At 40.1% G+C, this 23,567-nt stretch overlaps 1 protein-coding gene across 22 annotated transcripts in view; it reads left to right on the top strand.

The window, feature by feature from the left end:
• Window positions 1-23,567, top strand: part of LOC135503072 (tumor protein D54-like) — a 49,849-nt gene that overhangs the window by 15,058 nt on the left and 11,224 nt on the right. For 9 of the 22 annotated variants that reach the window (XM_064796382.1, XM_064796377.1, XM_064796380.1 and 6 more), the window contains exons 2-6: window positions 13,745-13,843; window positions 14,459-14,485; window positions 19,479-19,612; window positions 22,284-22,432; window positions 22,620-22,679. In XM_064796382.1, coding sequence (XP_064652452.1) covers window positions 13,745-13,843; window positions 14,459-14,485; window positions 19,479-19,612; window positions 22,284-22,432; window positions 22,620-22,679 — 469 coding nt within the window. The remainder of the gene's footprint in view (window positions 1-13,744; window positions 13,844-14,458; window positions 14,486-19,478; window positions 19,613-22,283; window positions 22,433-22,619; window positions 22,680-23,567) is intronic. The other 13 variants (XM_064796386.1, XM_064796384.1, XM_064796385.1 and 10 more) reach the window with 4 other exon arrangements.

The following is a 23,567-nucleotide window of genomic DNA, read 5'->3' as shown; positions in this document are numbered from 1 at the left end:
CTTGCTGCTTGTAATGTTACAGCTTTACCTCCATGTGCGTTGCTTCTATGACCGTCATTACTTAGAGCTATAAATGTCCCCGCTAGTCAATGTGTTCATGTCTCTACTCATTCCCTCACTTGTACACCTCATGTGCTTGCGATGTTCAATCTGATCACGTAATTCATTAGCTTACTGTAACCTTTGTACTGCTCATTGTAATTTTATTGTTGCTGCTTCCAACTACGATCTTTGCGGCTTTCCATGTTTCTCTACCTCTACAACACCTCCAACAACAAACCTCTCAGCTTGTAACATGTAGTTTCCCTTCCTCTAGCTATGGCTTTTCAATGCAGACAAATGCAGATCTTGCTTTGAAAGTTGATCCGGTTACTGATAGTTCCAGAAGGTTTCCTCTTTTGAGAATTACCATATTTGGTGTCAAATGACGCATTCATCATTTACACTCCAGGGAATCCTGGCAACAAGATTAGAAACCTTTTCAAAGATTTGCCTTCTTGCTTAGAAGGCGTTGCCTTATAAGGCTGTCTACTCGGGTTCCCCGATATTTTCTCCGAAGGTGCACTATTGCAGGCAGTGCTGTCAGTGACATACTGCATCGCCATTACCTAGGGAATTGGTTCTAACTCCTATCATAGAAAGGAAAGAAATCGACCGCTGTATTTCATAGAAGTTGTCATGTTCTTACACTATAGGTGCTCTTAAAGTGTCTTTCTTGACACATCAATAAGGGTTATATTGCGTGTCTTCCTTGACGGATGTAAAAAGTATAGGCTTTCTGCCTGTTTTGAAGTTTTTTGTCAAACATGGACATCCTGGTCAGAAATTACAAGGTTCGTTTGCGGATCTTTACACAATCATTTTGTCAGTCTGCTGACTTCATTGCTCGAAAATAGAATAGGGGTTAATGTGTGCCATGGGCGAACCTCATGATAAACATTTGATGTTTGTTTTTCATGTACAGTAATGTGTTTACATAACCTATATATTTCAAAAGTTCAAATGGTATGTAACTTCAAAGAGAATTGAAAATAACTTTAAATTAATATAAATAAGACCAAATTAGGGCATGAAGAGATAATGTCCAAAAATAGATAAATCTCTTTTCAAGTTGATGCGCGTATTATATCGATTTTATGTAAAATGATGCGACTAGGAAGCTGAAAGTATAATGTCGCACTCCGAACATGATTATATAGCATAATAGAGACTATAGATATGTGGAAGATAAATCAATCACGGATGATTGAATATTGACAGATACCTGAAGGCATATCTAGGGATTGAATGGCGTCACTGGTTGACGATACTCGTCATCCAAATCACTCCCTGTCTGACGTTTAGTGCTGCGGTGAAGTCGGGAAACTCCTGTTCTATGGTTAAAAATGATGTACATTTTTCAGTCAATGACAATAAATGGATTTGTCTTGGGCATTGAGGTACATATGGGGGTTTATATGGTATAAAGGGAAAATGATAAGGCAAAGGTCCAAATTTTGACCATGATTTCAGAATTGTGATGATGTGGAGGAGGAAACCTATGCTTTTGAAGAAAGTCGCCCTCTCTAGGACATAAACAGATACTAGAGCCAACCAGAACACGGAACATCAGACCTTTGATACAAGGGATGCCACCCTGAATATCTCCTTTCCAATACAAGTATCTTAAAACGATATCTCCTCCACATACTATTGTCAGAAGCGTGCACACTACTAGTATCACTTACAATTGCACGAATCAACCATATGGCTCAACCTATACAATTGCGGCTACAATTTCATCCATTACTGCGGCAAGATATCATTTACCGCGGCAGTCTGTCCGGACAAAAAGATCTACTTAATGGTGATGTCTATTCTTTAGGGGGTTTCATGATGCAATGACACACTGAAAAGAATCTCAACTGGCAGTGAGAAGAATATTGAATGTTTTTATGGCGCATTAGGACCATTCTGTCAGGTGATACTTTATCATTTTTGCAATGTCCTCGGCAGGTTTTTTCTCCGAGTGCGTATTCCATCTACAGATTAGACTATTATGTATTTTTCATGGGGGACTCGTTGAGTGCTGATATGTTGTTTATGTGATCGTACGAGGACTTGTTTGGTACTGATATGCATCTAACTTAATCTTTTTTGTTCAATGTTGCATGTTGGTTTTTTGGTGTCTGACAGTTACTAAGAAGGTTTGGCAGTTTTCTTTTCGGCACTCTCAGTCCAACAGTCCTGTTGGCTTGAATGGATTGATGTCATATCCCTTACTTAAAAGTCGTGTATGGAATTGACATTCTCCAATATTTCTTCAGTGCCTATCAATATCACACTGGTAACTTTCAGCTATATCGACAAATGAAAGATTTTCTGAAATCGGAGATTGTTGTCAAAATGTTACCATGGCAATGTCAGGTAGATGTCATTGTTTGCTGGGTTGCGCTCAGTTTACAAGTTAGCTGTGTCTCCCCGATTGATCAAGCTGCGAATTTTAGAAGTTATTGCCTGCGGCTGATTTCGGTTGGGTTCTGACTAAATTTGGTGACGATGATGATTTGAGTGGTGTGTTCAACGATTCTAGTGGCTGCCGTCCATTGTCGTGTTTATTGGACCAATGAAAGAATATACTAGATGTCATTTTCACCATTCTTTGCTGCTAGCATCATATGCAATGTTAATCTCTGCCCTCTGTGACCTTCTGCCAGTGAGCTAGCAGCCCTAATCTCAAGGATGATGGCTTATCATTCCATTTCTCTCTCAACTGCTATCTCGTCCATTAGCCAATCCCATCCACTTGATAAAAAGATAACCATTCTCTGCAATCTTGTTTGTTTATCTCTTGGATAAAGATATTAAAAAATACCCCTGTTACAGAAACATGGATATCCCACAATCAACTAAACCTAGATCTGTTGTATTGTGACGTGACAGAAAATATTCTGGAGTGGAGACCTATCGTTTCATTCTCGGTCACAATCATGTTGAATCGAGAAAAAAAAGTCTTGCAGCGACCTGAGTTATCTCCAGTGGCAATGTTGAAATTATTCATAGAAAAACTCATAGAAACGTCGTTCTTTGTGGACTCGATCTTGGAAAAGATCTCCCTTTCTTTGCTTTGCAATGGCAACCTATCATTTTGTGATCCATTACCAGCAATGGCCATTAGGAAATTCGTAATGGAGGATTGTTCTGTATGATCATGGCGGATTATCCCTCGGCGATTTGTAAAAAAATCACCTGTTTATACAGAAGCATGATATCTGTGCAAGTAATCTGAAGTCAAACCCCATGTTTTTGTGACATCATATCAAGGATAGACGTCCGTCCTCAAGGCAGAAATTGGTTGGCGTAGATTCGGAGCATGTTCAGGCAATTACCATTCATTTCCACAGTCAAAGTGCCTATATTTGTCCAGCTTGTTTGTGAATGAAAGTTGTATAGTGGAAGATGAGTCAGTCAGAAGTCAAAGGCAGATTTAGCTCAAAGCATCAACCTCCTCAACCAAACTCTAATCGGAAAGCATGCAAAACTTATATTCTGAAAATACAGAATGAGAATCATCAATTCATATGCAAGATTCATTAATTTATCCTTCTGTGATTGTCATCTGTTCCCATAGGTGCTGATCATCAAATTCTTGATTTTCCTTCAAGTTTCAACCCACATCACTTGTCAAATTTTGAGTTTGATCAAAAGAACACGAATCGGTCTTTTCAAAGGTATTATTTTACCTGAAGATGCCAAACAAGGAATATTTGACCATCCTCGCCAGACTGGCCTTGTCCATCACTTTCTCATGTACCGAGTTGAGTTGGCCAAAATAAAGGAATAAATTTCCAAATTTGACATGTTAGCAACACTTCAATATATCCCAAGTGATTCTGTCGGGGGATTTAAGTTGTCATATTTCAGTTTACCATACATAATTCAACTCACTTAAACTATTCTCACCCCTATGACCTCTCGCTAGAATCAAATCAAATCTGATTAAACTGAACAACTCACAAATTTGTCCAATTTTCCCATAATTCTCGGCATTATGAGTTCTCCAGTTAGGATTCGATTTTGGATAATTTGGACCATGTCAGCAGTGTTCAAGAATTCCTTGAGGAAGTTACCGAAAATTGAATTTGGCGTCAATTTATCTTGTGCGAGTCCCCACATGAATAATGGAGATTGTGACAAGTTAAATACGTTTTGTGGTCGGTTTGGTCTGGAACCGATATTCCTTGCGGTTGGTTGTCCGTCCGATTGGTCGGTGTTGACTTATTGGTTAAGGTCAGTTGTCGTTACCTATGCGACTTAGGTTGGTTCCCCAGGTTTATTATACATGTATGTTGGGAACCATTTGATAATTGCTTGTACCCAGCCAACTTGATGAAGATTATCCCTCAGGTTGCTATAGCTTGCCATCTCTCCCATGAGCAGTGCCTGTTCTAACAGGTAATTATGATATGGTGATCTTGAATTATGAACTATGAGGCCAAAATGCTGCTCCTATGGTGGTACTAAAGGAGTAAAGGATTGGCTGTTCAGAGAATGATGAGAAACCTAGAGCTTCCAACCAATTTGGTAAAGTCACATCGCTCAAGTACCAAAACTAGGACAAGAGATGAGAGATTTTAGCCCAAAGCTCAAAGGCGAGACCACAGACACCTCCAGGCAAGCTGGGCATCAATATATCTGCTTGGTAGATTAATCCCAGCCGCCGCCGGCCACCGGTCAGGGATGAAAACACCTGAGGGACCCTATTATTGGGTGAGGTAATGAGATAAGAAGGTAGGCGAGTGGAGCTTTCGGAAGCATGTCCTTCGAAACCCAGAACTGGCAACGTAGATGATGGACTTATCAAAGCCTGAAGGTGAAAGTCTCTGCACTCAGTAATTTGCAAGACAACACCCAAATGAACAGCGCTCTACCCAACCCTACACTCAGTCAGGCAGCGTAAATCAAGAAAATGGATGAAAAAATTGGGAAAGTCTATGGTGAAGACTGCTTTCTGATTCCAACCATCTAGAACCTGACAGGCAATTCAATGGCTCACAACCCATTTCTTCTGTCAATAGATGAGCGTTTAGAATGCGAGATCTGTCATGGAAAATCTGGCAACAAGTCAATGTCTGCTCCCGTGGGATTGCTGCAACACCACATCCGTCGCTCAATAATCGTTCCCCCTTCAATTGACCTTCTGGGAAATTGTGTGCTCAAGTTATCGTTCTCCGATCATTTAGCGTGTCTCTAACCGCAGCACGATTCGGCAATGATTTGAATATTTGACAAGGAGGAGGATATATCTGCAGCAGTGCATTATGTTTCTAAGTGATGAGCGTGTTGGTGCTTATAACAAGCTCGAAATAATCTAGTTTCCGTTCGAGAGCTTTACGTCTGACTGCTCTGGTTTCATGGTCCAGTTGTTTGTTTGAGTCTTGCGACTTTGTGAGTTGACCCTGTGATCCACTTGTCGTTTCAACCCCAATGTTTCAATCATTTGAACATCGGATGAAGATAATCCTATTTGTTGCTGGTTGAGTTTTTGCGTTTTCCATAACTGAGCTCAACAAATTTGAGTGAGAAGAAGTTTCGATTGAAATTGAAATACCCTTGTTCCTACTGATTAGATTGCTCCTGTCTACTATATTGGATTGGCGAAATCTTTTGGCGACTATCGTTTCTGTTGACCTTGTCTGCCGATTGTGCACACGGCTTATCATCATTTTACACGTATCTGACCACTATTCGATAATTGGAATATTGTGGAGGGATAATTCCTCTGTCGCCAGCATAATAGTGGGTTGTGGCTCCAAGAAAATGGCTTGGGAAGGTTTGATAGTAAATTGGTATTCAAATGAATAATGGTGTGTTTTCTGATTTTGCCAGGAACAGAAATTTGAGCATTTGTTGGCTGGATTCCTTATCTGAACAAACTCCCGATATCTTGGCTCTGAACATTTTGTGGTTTACAGTAGTTATCGAGAAACCAGAGCCTTGGGGTTAGCCAAACATGTTCACGATTATTCATGGACAAATACGATTATGTATATGTCATAAATGTCAAGATCAGAGTACCGCAGGTTATAGCAGAAGGGCAGAAACATGGTGTGGATGCAATACTCTATGAGCAAATTATCAAAGGTCAGGTGCCGGGGGTGGGGATCGCACCTCATGCATTAGGTATCCGTGGATGGTCTTGCGAGATATAAACCCCAGCAATGAGTCTTTAGAGCTTCTTTTTGTCACCAGAAGTGGCCTGCGATCTCCGAAATAGTCTTTTGGTTGGAGTTGCCAAGGTCAAAGAGGACTTGCCAAGGTCAAAGGGGACTTTGGAAGAGCACGTTGATTAGATTTTAGTTCGACAAAGACCTACTTCTAAATGATCTAAACCTGTAAAGACTCCCCAGGATAACGGTTTCAAAATGTGATTGGAGCAGCTGCTTTGAGTGCTGGGTTCATTGCGTGGATTGAGGCCAATGTCTCTGCAGTCTTTGGTGACCACTGAGCATGGTGATGATGCCTGTATTGATGCGGAATGGATTCTGTTTCAAGTTTTCGTTTGCTCTCTGGGGAAGCGGATATCCCACTTTAGACTGTTATTCTTTGAGGAGGTTTTGACAAGAACCCAATGAGTGTCATATGTCATGCCCTGGAATTTGATTGGAGGAAGACTACACAGTAATGATTGAAAGATGATCACATAATTTGGGAGCAAAGTACATTGGGGGTGATGCTGTTGGCAGTCGTAAAGTACTAGGACTCATTTCCTTACGAAGCAGTGCGTAGCGTGTTTGAAAGCGTCTGGTTATTGGTTAATGATTGCTGGAAAGTCTTGTGAGCGTGTTGAGGGCACCATCATCAGCTCCGGTTAATCGGCAGAGAACCGTAATAGCTGGCAGGAGTATTGATTGCTGGAGACCACACTGGCGCATGTAAATAAACAGTTGGATCTTTTGTGGGCCTTGAAGGTGGCAGACGTCCAATGATAAGCCATTGTCGGACATGGCTCTTTCATTTAGGGCCCGACCGCAGTGCTGGTTGCTGGAGCTAACACCACTGGTACAAATTCTACAATCACCTTGCTCTCAAGTGTCGAATTATCTTGGAGACAAATATCATTACCGAGGACCCCCTTAAGTCGGGTAAGGTGACATCCTCAATTAGCTGTTGAGAATTTAGTTTGGGTCCATCAGGTTCTCCACAATATCTTCTGTCCTCATTATCGACAATTCTCAACACATCTTGTCCGTAATGAAGTTAGAGTGTTGCAGACGCGGTCAGACAACGGCAGAATGTAGCCGTAACATTATGTGTCTTATGTATGATAGCGAAGCTAATGAAGTTAGCCCAGGAATATGATCAACGTTAATTGTTGTAATGGTGTTTAGAGTGCTGCTGGTAGTGGCATTGATTTTGGACTGGATTCATCAGGGAATAGTGGCATCATCATTGCGTTTGACTAAGAAGTTCTTACACTGGTTCAGTTTGTTTGTCAGACCTGTGCTAAAAATATAGATGTCTGCCCTCTTACATTCAAGAACTTGAAGAGAGTCCATCATTCGCTGATAAAATACATCTTTTTGTGTTTCTCCCCCAAGGATTTTCATTAATGGATGCCTCACTACAGTCGCATCTCCTGACGCGGAATTTTATCGAGGTTTTAAAGGTCGGCTGTCTCGGTACAATGGCGGCTCTTGATCGATGAACGTTAGGGATCAAATTGGCGCGTGTCAGACCCATCTTTTCGAACGAAAGCTTTCAAATGATTGGTTGACTACATGTGATCGCTTACGGCAATGATTTTAATGATGGACAAAGCTCTTCAATCATCTTCTGGGTACATCACCATCTCATAGTGATCAAGAAGTTGCTACAGAGATTTTTTTCGTCTGGCTCTTTCTCTGGGTGTTTTTGGGTCGTTACCAATGTAAAGTGAGGTATGGCCTGGCAGCCATCTCACATAAAGTTGTTATATCAGTCAAATATATTCTCTTCTCCAACATCTTGAGTCTCGCCGAGGACGTGAATATGGATGTGGCGATATGCATATCGCTTGCCTGGCAGTGTATGGCACCTCCTTCAGTTCACCGCAAGATTAATGTGGCCAACTGTCATTGAATTATTTATGGGTTCCATGAATAGTTGTATTGGTTTGTGGCTGATGAATTTGTTTCTGTTGGTTTCGTGTCGTCTCCCTCAAGGCTAGTCCTCTCAGTTATGTTGATTGTTAACAGCCAAATTTGCAGGGGCGATTTATTTTTGCGCATTTCGAGAATAACTAAATAAAAATTTCGAAGAAAAAAATTTGATTTTAAAAAACCGAAAGAAATTTTTCAATCGGTCGAAATGAAAGTTGTGAACATTATTATTTTTTGACAAAAATTCTGCATATTGTAATAATAATTACGAAATAAAACGATGGTTTTGCGTATGGGTTTCCTTATGACCTTTCCATATTGTTTACTTCAATGTACCGTTTTCTTGCTTGAAGAAGTTTCATCAGAAACTCGCTTTGGTTTCACGACCAATTGCATCCACCTTATGGGAAATATCATCCACACTGTCATTGCATTTCTTATCAATGTCGCTTGCGGTCCTGCTAACCAAGTCAATTTCCTTCATAAAAGGAAGCTAATCTGCTCAGAGAATTTGATATTGTTATTCATACTGTTGATTTCAGTTTGTGGATCATCTTTCTATCCAGGGTTTAATGGTCGTCTGCTTTCATGCTTTTTTTGGTTTTGTTCAAAAGTTGCGGTGTTTGTGAGCCCTCCAGGTAAACTACGCAACTAAACTCAAAGCATCGAGTTTGTATTTATCAAAGTTCGTGTTGTAGAGCTTTAAAAACATATACCACAGAGTGGAAGATATTGTTATTGTCTAAGTCTCAAAATCTAGTCATGGCCAATGTGTCCAACCTGTTACACGATGCCTGTCGCTAAGGCTAGTTAGCTTATATTATGCTACCTATAGCCATTCCGATAACACAGTTCTCGCTTGATTCAGGCTGATTAGATTTGTTGCGTGGATTTCTTGGAATATCATAATCACGACATATCTACGTGATCAATTTCACTGTACTTGAAACCTGTCGCCTTGGCGCCGACCGCTGATGACCACATCGGCAAGTTGGCATACGATACTGATTTGATATTTCTTAATGGTCCCTGTGGTGGTCCGGTATTTACGAGGCCTGCCGGCGGCTTGCCTTGAAAAAGACTGGTTAGATGGGAAGAGTGGTTGGGCATTTTTGGACCCACTTGGAATTTGTTCTTATGTTGATTATGACAAGGGAAGTTTAAAACAACTGGTTGGACGGCAAATTTTTTTGTATTTTCTCTAAATACAGAAAATCAATCGGGTTAATCTTTAGATTCAGTGAAGCTTTGCAAAGACTGAACCCAATCGGGTGCATCAGGCAAACGAGCCGTTACTGGACACTACACGACATCGTCACAATATCCGCATCTTTCCTTAATTAGCCGTGCGACAGAATCGTTATTCTCAATTCTTCTAGCGTAGTCCAATCAGAATGCTTGAGCCACGACCGGATCTATCGCACTGTGAAATCGCTGGTGGTTACGATGGTGGTTACGATGGTGGTTACTGGGTGCAGGTGGATGTAAGCGGGAATGCTCGGAGTTAGAATACTAGTGCATTCTAAGAAAGACGGTATTGAAACTTGAGTGACCTAGCCACTTCTTGAAGTAAAATTTCTCTGTCGATGCTTGCTCTGTCTCCCCCCTCTCCCCCTGAGGATCTACAAGGACGATATTTCTTTCTCTTGGTTGGGGATATGACAGGCAGTAAACAGACTGAAATTTGTTTGCCTATTCTTTGAAGAATTTTAGAACCGTTGATTCTTTGAGGTAGATTTAACATCGTCAACATGATATCGTGACTGAATTTGATCGCCCTACAAAATGATCAATCCCTGATGGTGAAATCTATTGCCATAGACAAATCAGGCATAACAGTTTTATGGCCCATTTGACTGAGCAATTTCTGCCAATAACGGCCACTATTTTTTTCACGTCGAAAATCTCCAGAAGCAGTTGGCGCTGTTCTCATCGCTAAGTGAGTCGGAAATGATCTAATGTGGTTTGGGATCTCCTTAGGTGATCAGAAATGGAGAAAAATTGAGTGACAAATAGAATAGGACTAAGAAGCAAAAGGTGAGAAATGATCCAAGGGTAGTTGATGGAACAAAAGGCTTGAGGGCCTGGCTCGTAATGTCCAGTTCATATGAAACTATGTGAGAGGCAATGCACCGAAATTGGGTGATAAATTGGAAAGGAATTAGCAGAGTGTGGTCAACAGTGATGGAACTAGAGACCCAAAGGCCGGACGCTCAGCTGGGCTAGACTTTATCAATATCATTATCAGAAGCATTTTGAGGTTCTGGTGTCATTATTTAGGCCAGACCAACAAAATAATTGAGCTGGTTTGCTCTGCTATTTTATTGATACACCTGAGAAATGCTACATGTAGGAAGAGAAAAACTTCAAATGATAGCTAAATATGTAAATTTCTTTTCTTGATTGAAAAAACTCATTGAAAGACTCAATCAAGACTATGCCCTGGCGTGCACTTAAGTTTGATAAATCGAATCCAGAATTCCCATGTTTAATGTAGCGTTCCTTTTGTTGCTTCCACTGACGCAGTTTATGAAATCTGTAATTTGCCTCGCAATCAATTACTGAAAAATTGCTGTCAGAATCATGTTTTTGCCCGGGAGCGTTTTCAAAGGTCACATGATCAAAGATAGCGATAAAACACGGAACATTAGTCGATGTTTGAAAATTGAATCACCTGACGTCAGTTCTTATATTTCATTACAGAAATAGATTTTGTAAGTGCGTAATCTGGCGAAGATGCTCATAAAGATAGTTTGATCATTTTAATTCTGAAAGGTGGTGTTTATTTTTGCAATTTTCATCTCATTTTTAATCACTCGTGCAAATTATTGCAGTTAGTCAGCGAAAATTATTCCATACTTTTTTTGCATGGTTATGGAATGATATGGTGGTTGAGATCACCTGTACCAGACATTTTGCCTCGATTCATAAATTTGGCGAATCCTCTCGCAAAAAGAGTCACTTGGAGACAAAAAAGTTTTCCAGTATTTGTACAATGGGGTGAGGTTGGCATTTTACGTGTTCGTGAGAAATAGATATTACTTAGTTGATTATATGGGGGTTGCGGAGAGATGATCTGAGCTGAGTGGGTGAAAAATTGGATAACACCCGGTGTCATCCGGCACGGATATACCTCAGATCATACAGATATCATAGGTGTGAAAATCATAAGGAATATGTGATTGACCTTTACCTACAAGATTTCGCGTTGACAGCGACAAAGGTTTGTAGTTAGTACTTTCGAGATGAGTTTTTATCGAAGATTGAAAAGTCTGTACAAAAAAATGGTGAACAAGAGCTGAAGTTGGATGTTTTTCCTCTCAGCTGAGTTGAAAGTTTTTCTGTGGAAGCGGCAAGGTGTAAGTGTGAATGACCTTTGCTGCAGAGTTAAGACAGTTTTTATACTAAAACTTCTTCAAGAAGCCGTCACGTTTCTGTATTTCTGGCAGATCTACAGAGCAGAATGTAAATGAAAACTACCTATCGGGTTTGAGGTGTGTGTTAAGCTGATCTGGCAAGTGATATTTCTACATTTCCATTTCATTTGGGGGTCAGTTATCAATTTTCGGAGATCCTTCCTGTTGTATAGTCATCAAGTTAGCTGCCAACGTAAAAGGCGAGTTGATGTGTTGCTATAGAAATTTCCATCGTGTTAAAAGCTATTGCGATGAGTACTTTCCGCTATCAGCATTGAAGACCATTAGATAAAGAGTTTGAGGGCTTTTAACGCTGATAATATCTGATGGAAACATTGTCGATTATAGTAAGGATCTGAGGTGTTGAATGTCAAGCAATAGATACATTAGAATCAGGAAGTTAGACATTTTATTAGGTATTAATGATGAGATTTTAGCGAGAGCAATTGCCTTTTGATAACTTGAGTTGTCTTTACTATGTTCCTGGAGACTTGCCTCGTTTCTCTTAGAATTTCTGTGAATTATGATCGCAAATCTTCAGAAGAAACAGGGTAGCTTTAATATCAAAGTAACACGTGTTATTTCCTTTACTTTGAAGTAAATGGTGAGGTTTAACTTGGAGCAACTTTCCTGTGATAACTCGTTTCACTTTGAATTTTTGTCTGACTCCTCTAACAGCATTTTGGTAATATTTCTTGCCTTGTTTCTCTTAGAATTTCTGTGAATTATGATCGCAAATCTTTAGAAGAAACAGGGTAGCTTTAATATCAAAGTAACATTGTGTTATTTCCTTTACTTTGAAGTAAATGGTAAGGTTTAACTTGGAGCAACTTTCCTGTGATAACTCGGTTCACTTTGGTGATATTTCTTGTCTCTCTCAGAAATTTCAGACAGAGGTTGAAACAGGAACTTGGGCTGTCCTTTCCTCTCTCAACGTCTCAGTTCACTTCCTGTATCTCTTAGAAATACTCTCCAAGCGTTGGTGTAAACTCGACAATAGGATGCAACGAATGTGGGCTTAACTACGTCAACAGAAACATTTCAGACTTTGGTTCAAAAGACGCTGACTCTTCAAAGGGACTTTTCTATTGTGAGAGTAATAGGAGCCTGTTGATCTGGCTTACTTGACAAGCTATCAAAGTGTAGGAAGTTTAATGTCAGATGTGCGCAGACAAGCTGCATTCTTTGGCTATCTTAAGAACTTGGTGCTTACCACTTTCGAGACAGAACTCACCGCGGAGCTTTACTGCAAGGATCTTAAAATTTTCAGTATTTTCCAAGTGAAATAGTGCTGACAGCAGTTAGTTTGTCGACAAAGAAAATACTTTGTAGGTGATTTTTAGGTATTTTTATTGTAGGTATTTTGGTTCTACTTTGTGTGTCACAATCTCGCAAATCTAAGCCCATGTTTTGTTAAAAGCTCATAAGTTGGATACATTTTGTGCTGAACTTCAAATAAAAGAGTTATTGTGAGTTAATAAAGCTCTAATTCCTTCTAAGAAAACCAAAGGCCTAATTCTCCAGATGGTGTATAGTGTACCACAGAAAGAGGTTTATGTAGGAGAGACAGGAGGAAGTGTACTGACCTCCCTCTGTTATACGCTCTCCCTTCTATACCAAGCATTTTCACATTTTAGGTCATCCTTTGAAATTATCTAGGAAACACAATGGAAAAGTGAGACATCGACCTTCAAGATATAGTCACAACCTTCGAATTGGATTAACGACTTTAAAAAGTGACCTTGACATTCGATCGACTACAATATATTTGACCTTGGACTACGAGACTTTGAACTTGACATTTTGTCCCTTGGATTAAGTGACCTTGGACCTGACTTTTCTGACCTTGCCTTCAAGGTCACCACACTGCTGATATTTCTGCTTAAAAAATGAAGGATCACATCGGCGAAATGTCGAAATTCTTCCAACAGTGGAAGATGAGGCGGTCAAGATCGCATGAGGTCGTCAGCACGAGCGCAACGCCATCAACAGTAGACATTGACAAAATTCACAAGGATTTACAAAACTTAAACCTCACACGGAAGAAGAAAAACCGTTTCAAACTGGATTTAAAAGTGTCATACGAGATGTATTGTAATTCACGAGAAAAGGAAAGAACGGACTTGACGGCATTTGACTATACTCCATCTATTAGCACACCTGATAACTATCATTCTTATCTTCATCTCGTCCATTCTGATTCCACAGACAATTTTTCCGATGATGAAGAATCTGAGGTGAACACGGATCGCTTGACTCGCGATCGGACTTTTGATAGCCTCGATTCAGCTTCGCCAATGTCCACAGGTAATTTTCAAGGATATTTTACCGGAAGTTTTAGTTGTCTGTTTGTGTTGTGGGATGGGAATTTGCAAATAATCTGGAATCGGTTTGCTGTCTAAAGGCTTGATTCCTTTGGTGCTTTGGTCTCCGCTGCAATCACTGCTAAGGGAAAAAGTGGGTATTGGGTTATCAACATTTATCTGCTGGTGTGGTTGAAATCAGACTAGAATGTAATTGGAAGTACCAAGCTCCTGCTAGGGCCGTGCGTTCAAGCAGTGGCTGCATGCCGCAGCGGAAAACACCCCTAGTGGAATCTGGCCTTTAGATGCATGTCTGGTTATGCTATTGGCATAATCAGTCAAATCTTGGGCAATTCTCATTACGCTTGGTGAGGAGCAAGTCTTAAAATTTCCAATCTGGTTTCATGGCAAGTATGAATACCTTTGGTTTCATGGTAAGTATGAATGTCTTTAATACTTTGGCTCAAAATCTTTCTGGTTACAGTTCTGGACAAGTCATATTTTCCTTATCAATTTTTCAGTTGTGCAAAACTATAAATTCTTGGTTGCAGAGATATTATCTGAATCTTGCCATTTTGACAAATATCCTTATGCCGTGTCCCCTTCTGCTTTTTTTCAGATCTTTCAGATATTAATATTACGCAGGGTAGGCGGTTTACGAATATTTCATTCAAATTGCTTTGGGTGTGAAGTATTAAGTTGCAAGTTGCGATAGCTAACATCCCCTGCGGCATGTGATATGCCTATAATAGCGCTTCCAACCCATAAAGTTCATTTCTGTAGCGATCTCCACTGGCATTATACAAAATTCCTCAATCCCTCCCAACTGCTTGCAGACTTCCTGCATAGGAGGTGTTCGTTGAGTGGACCTTAGGCCTGTCAAAGGTAGGCCTCTGGTCTTATATGCAGTCCTTCTAGAATGCTGATGCATGCCAAATGCACCTTTGAATTTCCTTCTCAAATCTAAGTGATTCTCAGCTCTAGCCTAAAGTGCTGCACAAACAAGCGATATTTGTCTTAGCGACAGAGCCATGAAAACATGACAATTGTGGTGGGTGTTGTGGTTTTTAAATTGCAATCACTCTTCATGTTGTCGTGGTTCTGTCGCATGTCGCAGCAACTAAAATCACTCGTCTGCACTATTCTTAGTTGGTGAATGCGCTTCTTATCAAGACCGAACTTTTATCGCCAATTTGTTTGCCAGTCTCTGTTTAGAAACAGACTTCCTTGCAGAAATGATCCACGTCAGAGCAAAGATAGATATTATAAGTTTGGTCTTGAGTCAGATGTTCATGAGGTTAAAACTTGGTGATAACACATCCAAAGCAATTGCTCGTTTCAGAGTTTCTAGATCTGTATTGTGTCTAATATTTTAATATCTATGTTTTACCTTCCAAGGACTGATCAAGCTGGTGTCGATAATTTGAATGAAAATTTGCAACGCAGTTACCAGAATGCTCATGAAGTAGAACCAGGCTTTTCATTCTGGGCAAGTATCATGTTACTTTTATCAGAGGCTGATTTGATGCATTGGTATTATGCTTTCTCCTGTGAAATAAAACATTTGGAGAACTGCCCGACATTGAGTCAGAGTCTTGAGGCGTTTTAGCATAGAAATTGATATCTTGCTATCGGTATTCAATCACCTAACATGCACTGGTAGAGCTCTCATTTCGACCGAAGCACGTTTTGGCCAAGATTTTAGCCACAACCTTGGAGTGTTTGGTGATCGAGCAAATTTGAACTCTGCCAGAAAATTAAACCTTAGAACTCTGCTAGAGAAAGGCATGAATTGTCACTAGCTGTAAACCATCAGTCCTTGGAAGAATCTCAAACTTTGTGTTTAACAAGAATTTTCAATTTTCAGCACCCTCACTCTTTCTTTGGAATTCAGTTACTGTGAACTGCCAAATTTTTGCGAGTGATTTTTTTCTGCGGATTTTGCCAACATTTTTGATTTGCGGGAAAAAAATTTCACGAAATTTTTTTTTTCTTATTAGATAACCTGATAGAAATTTCATAATCCATCAGAAAAAAATCATAAAATTTTTTTTCAGAATTTTTTCATGAATTTCATAAAACGTTGTGAAGATTTTGCGGATGCAGTAACTCAGCACATAACACCAATCATAACTTTGTTGGTTATGCTATGTTTTACTAACTACTGTATTTGTAACATGAGAATGCGGAAATTAATGAGAAGTCGGGAAAATAAGTCAATTTGTGGTTTTGGATGCCCATCTATTTTGTTGTCAGTCTGTTAGGTAGATATCCTATATTATCATAATAATGTTCTGATCTATTTTTTCAATAGATAGAGTAGTCTTCTTTATCTTCTCTAGATTTGAAGTGTTAGTTTGAGAGGAAAATTGCCTTGAATCTACCCAATGTCATTAATTCTTCCATGACGAATATCCATTATGAGACCAACTTGACTGTTAGTAAAAAATCCTGAGTCGATTTTTGCATGAATTTTCTTCTCAAAATTGGTTAAGATTCTACAATTCTGATTAGATTAAGATTGAGATAGATTGAATTCCTCGGTTCGGGAAGCAATTTGTCTGTGAAGAGCATGTCACAATTTGCTTGATTACATCCACTTATCCGAAAGACAAATCACATTTCTAAAAAAAGGTAAACTGATTTTGCTTGAATTCTCCTCATAGTTGGTCATAATTGCATCTTCTAAGCTTCTGATCCAATTGAGTTCATTAGTTTGAAAAAAAAGATTTGCTGCATACCCTCTACACCCATTCTTCCAACATGACTCTTTTTATTTTGATTTGGATGAAGTATTTTTGGATTTTGCCAGTTCCATGATCAGCAAAATTTCATCTATCCTTCTACAAATCTAATAAGAAATTTCCTAAGAGAGCCTTGCGAATCTAATTCATCCATTCTGTTTTAGAATAAATCTCATTTCTACAATGTAAGCGTTATCATCGGGCCTTGAACGAAGAAAAGCTGCAGGTCTCGATCGTATTGCATCTCTTCTTCAGCGTGTCGAATGAAATCAAGTTTTATTCAGCCATTAGGAAGCCATTAAGTGTATCTCGTTTCAATCCTTTGATCTCGAGGGATTCTGAACTCTAATTTTATTCCAAATGATAGGCAGGAGTTTCAATGAAATTTCTGTGAGCTGATTATCTAATTTTGTATACTTTGTGAGCGTCATCAGTCAAGCTTTTAAATGGTTTGTATTGCTGAGGTTCTGTTTTACATAGAAGTCTTGGTTCCACTACAGGGTTTAGATCCGTTTCTATCGCATCCGCATCAGGTCCGAACTTAGCTTAGTCCGGACTAACGAATGTGGTGCAGTTCGACTACAGGATTGGTAAGTTAACAGGTACGGCTACAGGCGGCGCCACTCTATGCGCGTTAGGTGTTGTTTTGACAGAACCAACACTTCCGCTCATGCGCAATACGTTCACATTGACACGCCACCTGTAGCCGTACTTAGTAACTTGATCTTAATCCGGACTAATGCGGTTCCATTACAGGTAATTTCTGCTTTAGATCCGGGTCTATTCTAAGTTCGGCTTAAATCCGCTTGTCCTATCCGCACTTAATAAGACCGCTCTTAGTGAGAGCCGGACTTGTTTAGTCCGGACTAGCTGTAATGGAATCACAACTAATTCGGATGTAGTCCGCACTTTCCTGTAGTTGAACCGCAACTAGAGAAAGATGTCACTTTTAAAATGGTTAAATGATTTTAAAATATTTTTGAACCAAAAAAAGAGATAGCTTGATATATTTCATGGGAGGTTACTTTTTGGGCCGTTTGTGTTTTCTGACTTGTCACTGGGGGTTTAAGTGTGCATGTCAGCTTTAAATATTCGTGGCGTAGGAAATATTGAGAAACTTTTCTTGTTTGTCTGTTGAAGTGCTGCTCATCCTGCCCACTTGGGTGTAACACAGATTTACTTGAATATCTCATAAACGAAATCCAGATAACTTGAATATCTCCTCAACAAAATTTGTGCGCATTTTATGAATGGAATTTGTCATATATTGTACTTAATCAGTCCTAAATCTAAGATAGAGTTTTTCTCAAAACAAAATACACACTGATTTTATGTGTGGCTATCTGGATGTTTCCTGCTGATGCTTAGAATAAATATTTGTTCAAGAATGATGCAAATTCCTGATACTTTCTGCATCCTGCCTGACTGAGATCTAATTTAGAAGAGTGTTCAACCATTTCCGTCTGCTGATTTGTATGCATGAAGTTGAGAATCAAATTATTCATAATCTCATTTCTGAATCTGTGTCTGAAAAAAGGCAGCTTTTCTGAAGCAAAGCACAGATTGGCCATGGAAATCCGAAAACATTTTTATTCGGTAAAACATTTGTTGTCTGTAGATGACCAACCTTGCAGAACCTTACAGAAAGATTCCATTCTTTCACCAAAAGGGGTCAACCCTTGTCAATTCTCTGTAGTGACTCTGACCAACCATCAACCACCCAGACGTCATTGTCACCATCAGACATCATAAATCACCATCGAGATTTGCAGAACTGCTGAAATGTTCAGATAAACACCAGTAATTGCAATAACAGACTTGTGGCATGTATTTGATGACAAGTGAGCACAAATACTTATCAGAATTCTCGACAGATGCTACGAGGTCCCTCGTACCGTGTTTGCCGAAACAATCAACTGGGTAATTAGATATTTTGGATGCACGGAATACCGTTCCAGTTGAAGCTTAGCTAATTGGTGAAAGGCTGGGATGCTTTCCTTTCCGATATTTCAGTCCTTCTGGGGCAAAGAGAATGCCTGATTTAAGCTCGGGTAGGTTTAGCTGTTGCACTGGACAATCACCAACAGAAATAACTGAGGTACTTGTGGCCTCTTTGGCACAAGGGGATAGACACTCTGGCACTGGAACTGCAGCACCCATATACATGTAGTGCAGTCCACATCCCATAGCCATCAGTGATGATATCATCGCTATCGGACTATAAATTACCCATCATCCTTCATTGTCAACAATGATTATTCAAGTCAGCAATTCTCGTTACCGGGACAAACGAATGGGCTTCATCCTGCCATGTCGCTTTACAGCCAAATATAATCAGATAGATATCAAGTGATATATGGGACAGATTTAAGAATTGGCGCTTGATACAGAAGTCAGAACATTCGATACATTTCCATATTTTGCCAGTGTGGTTGTGCCTGATCTTGGTAGCCTCCCGCACACAATCAATTATTGTCCATGCGACCTGCAACATTTGCTCATATGGGGGTAAACGTTGGGTTGATATGATTGTAGGTCACAGAGGTCAACAATGCTGGTCGCAGATTCCTGCAATGACCATCACAAAAGGTTCCAGCAAGGGAAAGGCTTTTTGCAGAGACAACTAATTGGTCCCATTCTCACATTACACTTTTGACTGATCTGGCAGAATACTGACATTTAAACTCCAACATAACATTACTTTCAACCGTTATCAGAATTCTGTTTTGGAGATATCATTAAATTTAGATCACTGACTCGCCACCTGATGTCGTCTGCCCAAAGAGTTCCTTCCATGGATCCAGATTTGGCAAACGTTGAATGCTAGTTTTGATTACCAAAACTAAGATACTTCTGGTTTGCTCGTCTTATGAGGACATCTTCTCTATTTTCTAGATAATCAGTATTTTGAGACTGCCGACATCGCGCAGCCGGATCTGACCTCATCAGGCGACAATGTTCATTCCATGGCTCTCGATCCTGCGGAGGAGGAGAGGAAGAAGGAAGAACTGAGGGCGGAGCTCAAAAAGGTTAGTTCTTATTCGTTCAAATGGTGGCGCTACTGTCTAATTGGAAGTAGCAGGGATTATTACAGAGTCTGCGTTATTGATAGCTTCAGAGAAAGATGAATGAAAGGTGAAATTTGATTCGACTCTTTGACAATGTGGCGTTTGTAATGATTTGCAAAATGTTGTATGTACAGGGTGTCCCAAATAGGAAAGAGTCTGTGAAGTTACAGAGGTTCAGTTGTTAACAATAGTGATATCACTTGAAAGGTGCAAATTCTTTTCTGGGACACCCTGTTGTAACCCACCTGAGACTGAGTCTGGACCGATTTTTTTACGGAGAGAATTCGCTATTCGTTACAGGACGGTGGTTCTAAAGTGGTTAATAGGTGCCGCGTGGTAGTTAGCTCCTTCATGGATAGGTGGAGGAGAAAGTAGACGTTGGTGGGTAGTGGTTGTGTTTTGACGGAGGGTGAGTCGAATTGCGTTTTTCTTCTGCACAAGATGTTGTCGTGCAGGAGTGAGAGAAGGCGCGGTTGGGTGAGTGAATGGATCACAGACCCCATCTCGATTGAGAGATCGTGTCTGAATCAAAAGATCGTTCCTCAGTTGAAAAACCACAAGGGCGATTCCCAGGATGCATTGTACAATTTCGTCCAATCAGATACAGTCATTGGTCTATTCAACGAGGAATGATCAGACATAGATTCCTCAGTTGAGGTGAGATCTCCGATCTGATGAATCTGAATGTGATTGAATCTGGAGTACAAGTGAATGAGTCTGTTAGGAAGTAGTCGATGTTTTCAGGGAAACATTAAGAGTTTCAAAAGGGCTGTTGAATTAGTGGTCTCAGTAGTGTGGCAAGATGACCATCCCGATTAGCCAAGTGGCTCTGGTGATGGCCTCACAGACTTCAACCCTTTTGAAATTCTATGATGTGTACCTGGTTGTGGTTTGGTGAGCTGCATGATGTTACATTTTCGAGAAGTGAGAAAATGTGTTTGGTTAACCAATGATGTCGACGATGTTGTCAAGTTCGCCTGGCATGGGATTCTGCGTGTGAGTGTGAGACAGTGTGATCCACTTGTGAATAATGAAATTGCACATGTCAGTGTTGTGGGTGTGATCGTGATTGAAAATGCGAAATTTGTCATGATTTCAGATTTTTTTTGGGACAGTCCGAATATCCCACAATTGTGACTGGCTCTACCAAAACTAGGCGCTTGTCGCATCTGAACTTGACAGGTTGATACGGACTTGTTGTTCATTTCCCTATTGTAGACCTTTTGTGAAATGTGACCAAATCAGTTTGTAATAGATTTCACAAAAGGTCTACAATAGGGATATGAACAACAAGTCCGTATCAACCTGTCAAGTTCAGATGCGACAAGCGCCTAGTTTTGGTAGAGCGAGTCACAATTGTTAAATGTCTGTGGGGGTTTTCATGTTTCAGATTACATTTGGGTGTTTTCATGTGGGGAAAATCTCCTTTATTTTCTAATTTTTGTGCTAAAAGTTGCATGCCTTCTTCACTGATGCATTTTAATCAAGAGCATGATTGTGTGGTCCTTGGTGCCTGTGATTGTCAGTCAGTTCTGAAACAACTGGTGAAGCCCTCCGCCATTGAAACTTGTTAACAAAATGTTGCTGTCTTCTAGGTGGAAGATGGAAGTGACCACCATGTCCACAAATAATCTATATTTCTGTCTTCTAGGTGGAAGATGGAAGTGACCACCATGTCCACAATAATCTATATTTCTGTCTTCTAGGTGGAAGATGGAAGTGACCACCATGTCCACAAATAATCTATATTTCTGTCTTCTAGGTGGAGGACAGAAGCAAATATCATGTCCAAAACTAATCATATGTTCCTGTCTTCTAGGTGGAAGATGGAAGCCACCACCGCATCCAGAATTAACCTAATGTTTCTAACTTCTAGGTGGAGGACAGAAGCAAACATCATGTCCAAAATTAATCATATGTTTCTGTCTTCTAGGTGGGAGATAGAAGCCACCACCATGTCCAAAATAAACTTAGATTTCTCTCTAAGATGCCAGCCCAGTTGACACTGAAACATCTGCCAACGTTATGACATCTTTCTTTAATGACAGACCTCTGCATTCTTTAGAATCAGATGAAGAAGACCCGTCCAGTCAATAATGATTTCAGGGTTTCACGGAGTAAACTTTTTCCTTACAGATCTAACCACTCTTTCTCTCTGAATTCTCTAGGGTCAGCATGAGCTTTTGATGTTGTGTTATCAAGTTTGAAGATTAGGTGCTACCCTTTGCAGTCACTCTTGAATAACCAACATGGGCCTACCTCTAAAGACGCTCATGAATGCTGAAGGGCTTTAAGCAGGATGCTGTGTCCTTAACCTTTTATGTTTCCAGCTCTAGGCAAAAGAAAAGACTGACAAGCTGAAGGTCCACCTGATGTAAGATAAAGCGTAACAGAAACAGACTTATCCATTCAAACTTGAAGATCTATCTTTCACCCAACATGTTATGTTCTCTCTCCCCTGCATAGAAGCAAAATTAAACACTACACTTAGCATTTTTATGGCAACTCTAGATACCCATTTATCAAGTTTAATGTCTCCTACTGCTTATCAAGTCTATGGTCTCTTACTAAATCTCCTAGCTCTCTTGACCCGTTTTTGTGATAAATCTTACCGTCTTTTCTCCCCTCCCAGATAGAAGATGAGATAAACGTCCTCCGTCCGGTGTTAGAGGGAAAAGTCAAACGTGCGCAAGCATTAAAACGGGAACTCGGCATCACGCCGCTCAACCAGGTTAAACACGATATCTCGGAAGGGGTGAAACATCTTAAGGAATCAACTGCGTAAGTAGCCAATCAGATCGCTTGTTACATCTCATCTTGGCAAGGTTGTTTGCCATAGCAAAAATTAAATAAATAAATAAATGCTCTTCAGATGCATTTGGCTTCCAAGATAATTTTTAAAATTTTTGAAAAAATATTTTAGTTTTATTTTCTAGAATGTGTTTGTTTTTTCTGTGTCCTTCCTCAGGTACCAGAAGACTAGTGAAACTTTATCGGCCGTAAATGAAAAAATTACACAGTCGGAAGTGTAAGTTTTTTCGATTCTGTTCCTATGTTCACCGTTGAGAATCAGGTTTCCTCCTACCTTAACCTCATTCCCAAGGTACTACTTGATACACTGGTCAGAGTGTGTAAGATAATACCATGGGTATGAGGCTGCATTTATCCATATCCCTACCAGACCTTTTGGCTAACTAGCTGTGTCTTATCGGATGAAATATTCTACAGTGCTGTTAGCCTCATTTATTGATACCTGGCAAAGTACCTTCTTTAAACCCTTCTTTAAGAACAACTAACCAACACCCTTGACAGATACAAAACAGTGTCGATTATTCGTCCCCTGCAAGCATCGACCAGCTCAGCCAAGAATCCTGGAAATCGTTAGGTTTGAGGTGTTTCATGTTTTGCAGCAACCATTAATTCTGATACAGCAAAATTTTGACTTCAAAAACCTAATTCTCAAAGGTGACTTTGATGCGGTTGGACTTTTGCAAAGCTTTGCTGGTGCTTTACTTGCCCCCTCCCCCACAAGCAAAATTGTCCGGAACCAGGAGCTGATTCACCAGGGCTGATTTTCTGTTCTAAAGGTATCCCGAACGTGTCAGGAAGGTGACAAGAATGCTTTAGGGAGCCAGTCGATCACCAGCATTGCGCATGTTTTGATGCCGCACTATTTGCGCCTTATCCTAGCAGTATCCTTTATCTTGGTGGAAGTGCTGCCTTTGACTGCATTCTATTGAGTTGCAATTAAGGAATAGACGTCTGCTCATCTTAATGATGGAGATTGGTGTGATAGTTAGAGCTGTAGCTTGCAGGACGCAGCAACGGCAGACGACCCCTTCCCTTGAAGTTCTGATCAGTACAGAAGGCAGCTTATTGGAATGAATGGGGAAAGAACAATAGATGTGATATGAGA

Source organism: Lineus longissimus, chromosome 19, assembly GCF_910592395.1.
Source record: "Lineus longissimus chromosome 19, tnLinLong1.2, whole genome shotgun sequence".
NCBI lineage: Eukaryota > Metazoa > Nemertea > Pilidiophora > Heteronemertea > Lineidae > Lineus > Lineus longissimus.
Note: the sequence above shows the minus strand (reverse complement) of the source record. Positions and strands in the feature narration are given on the sequence as shown.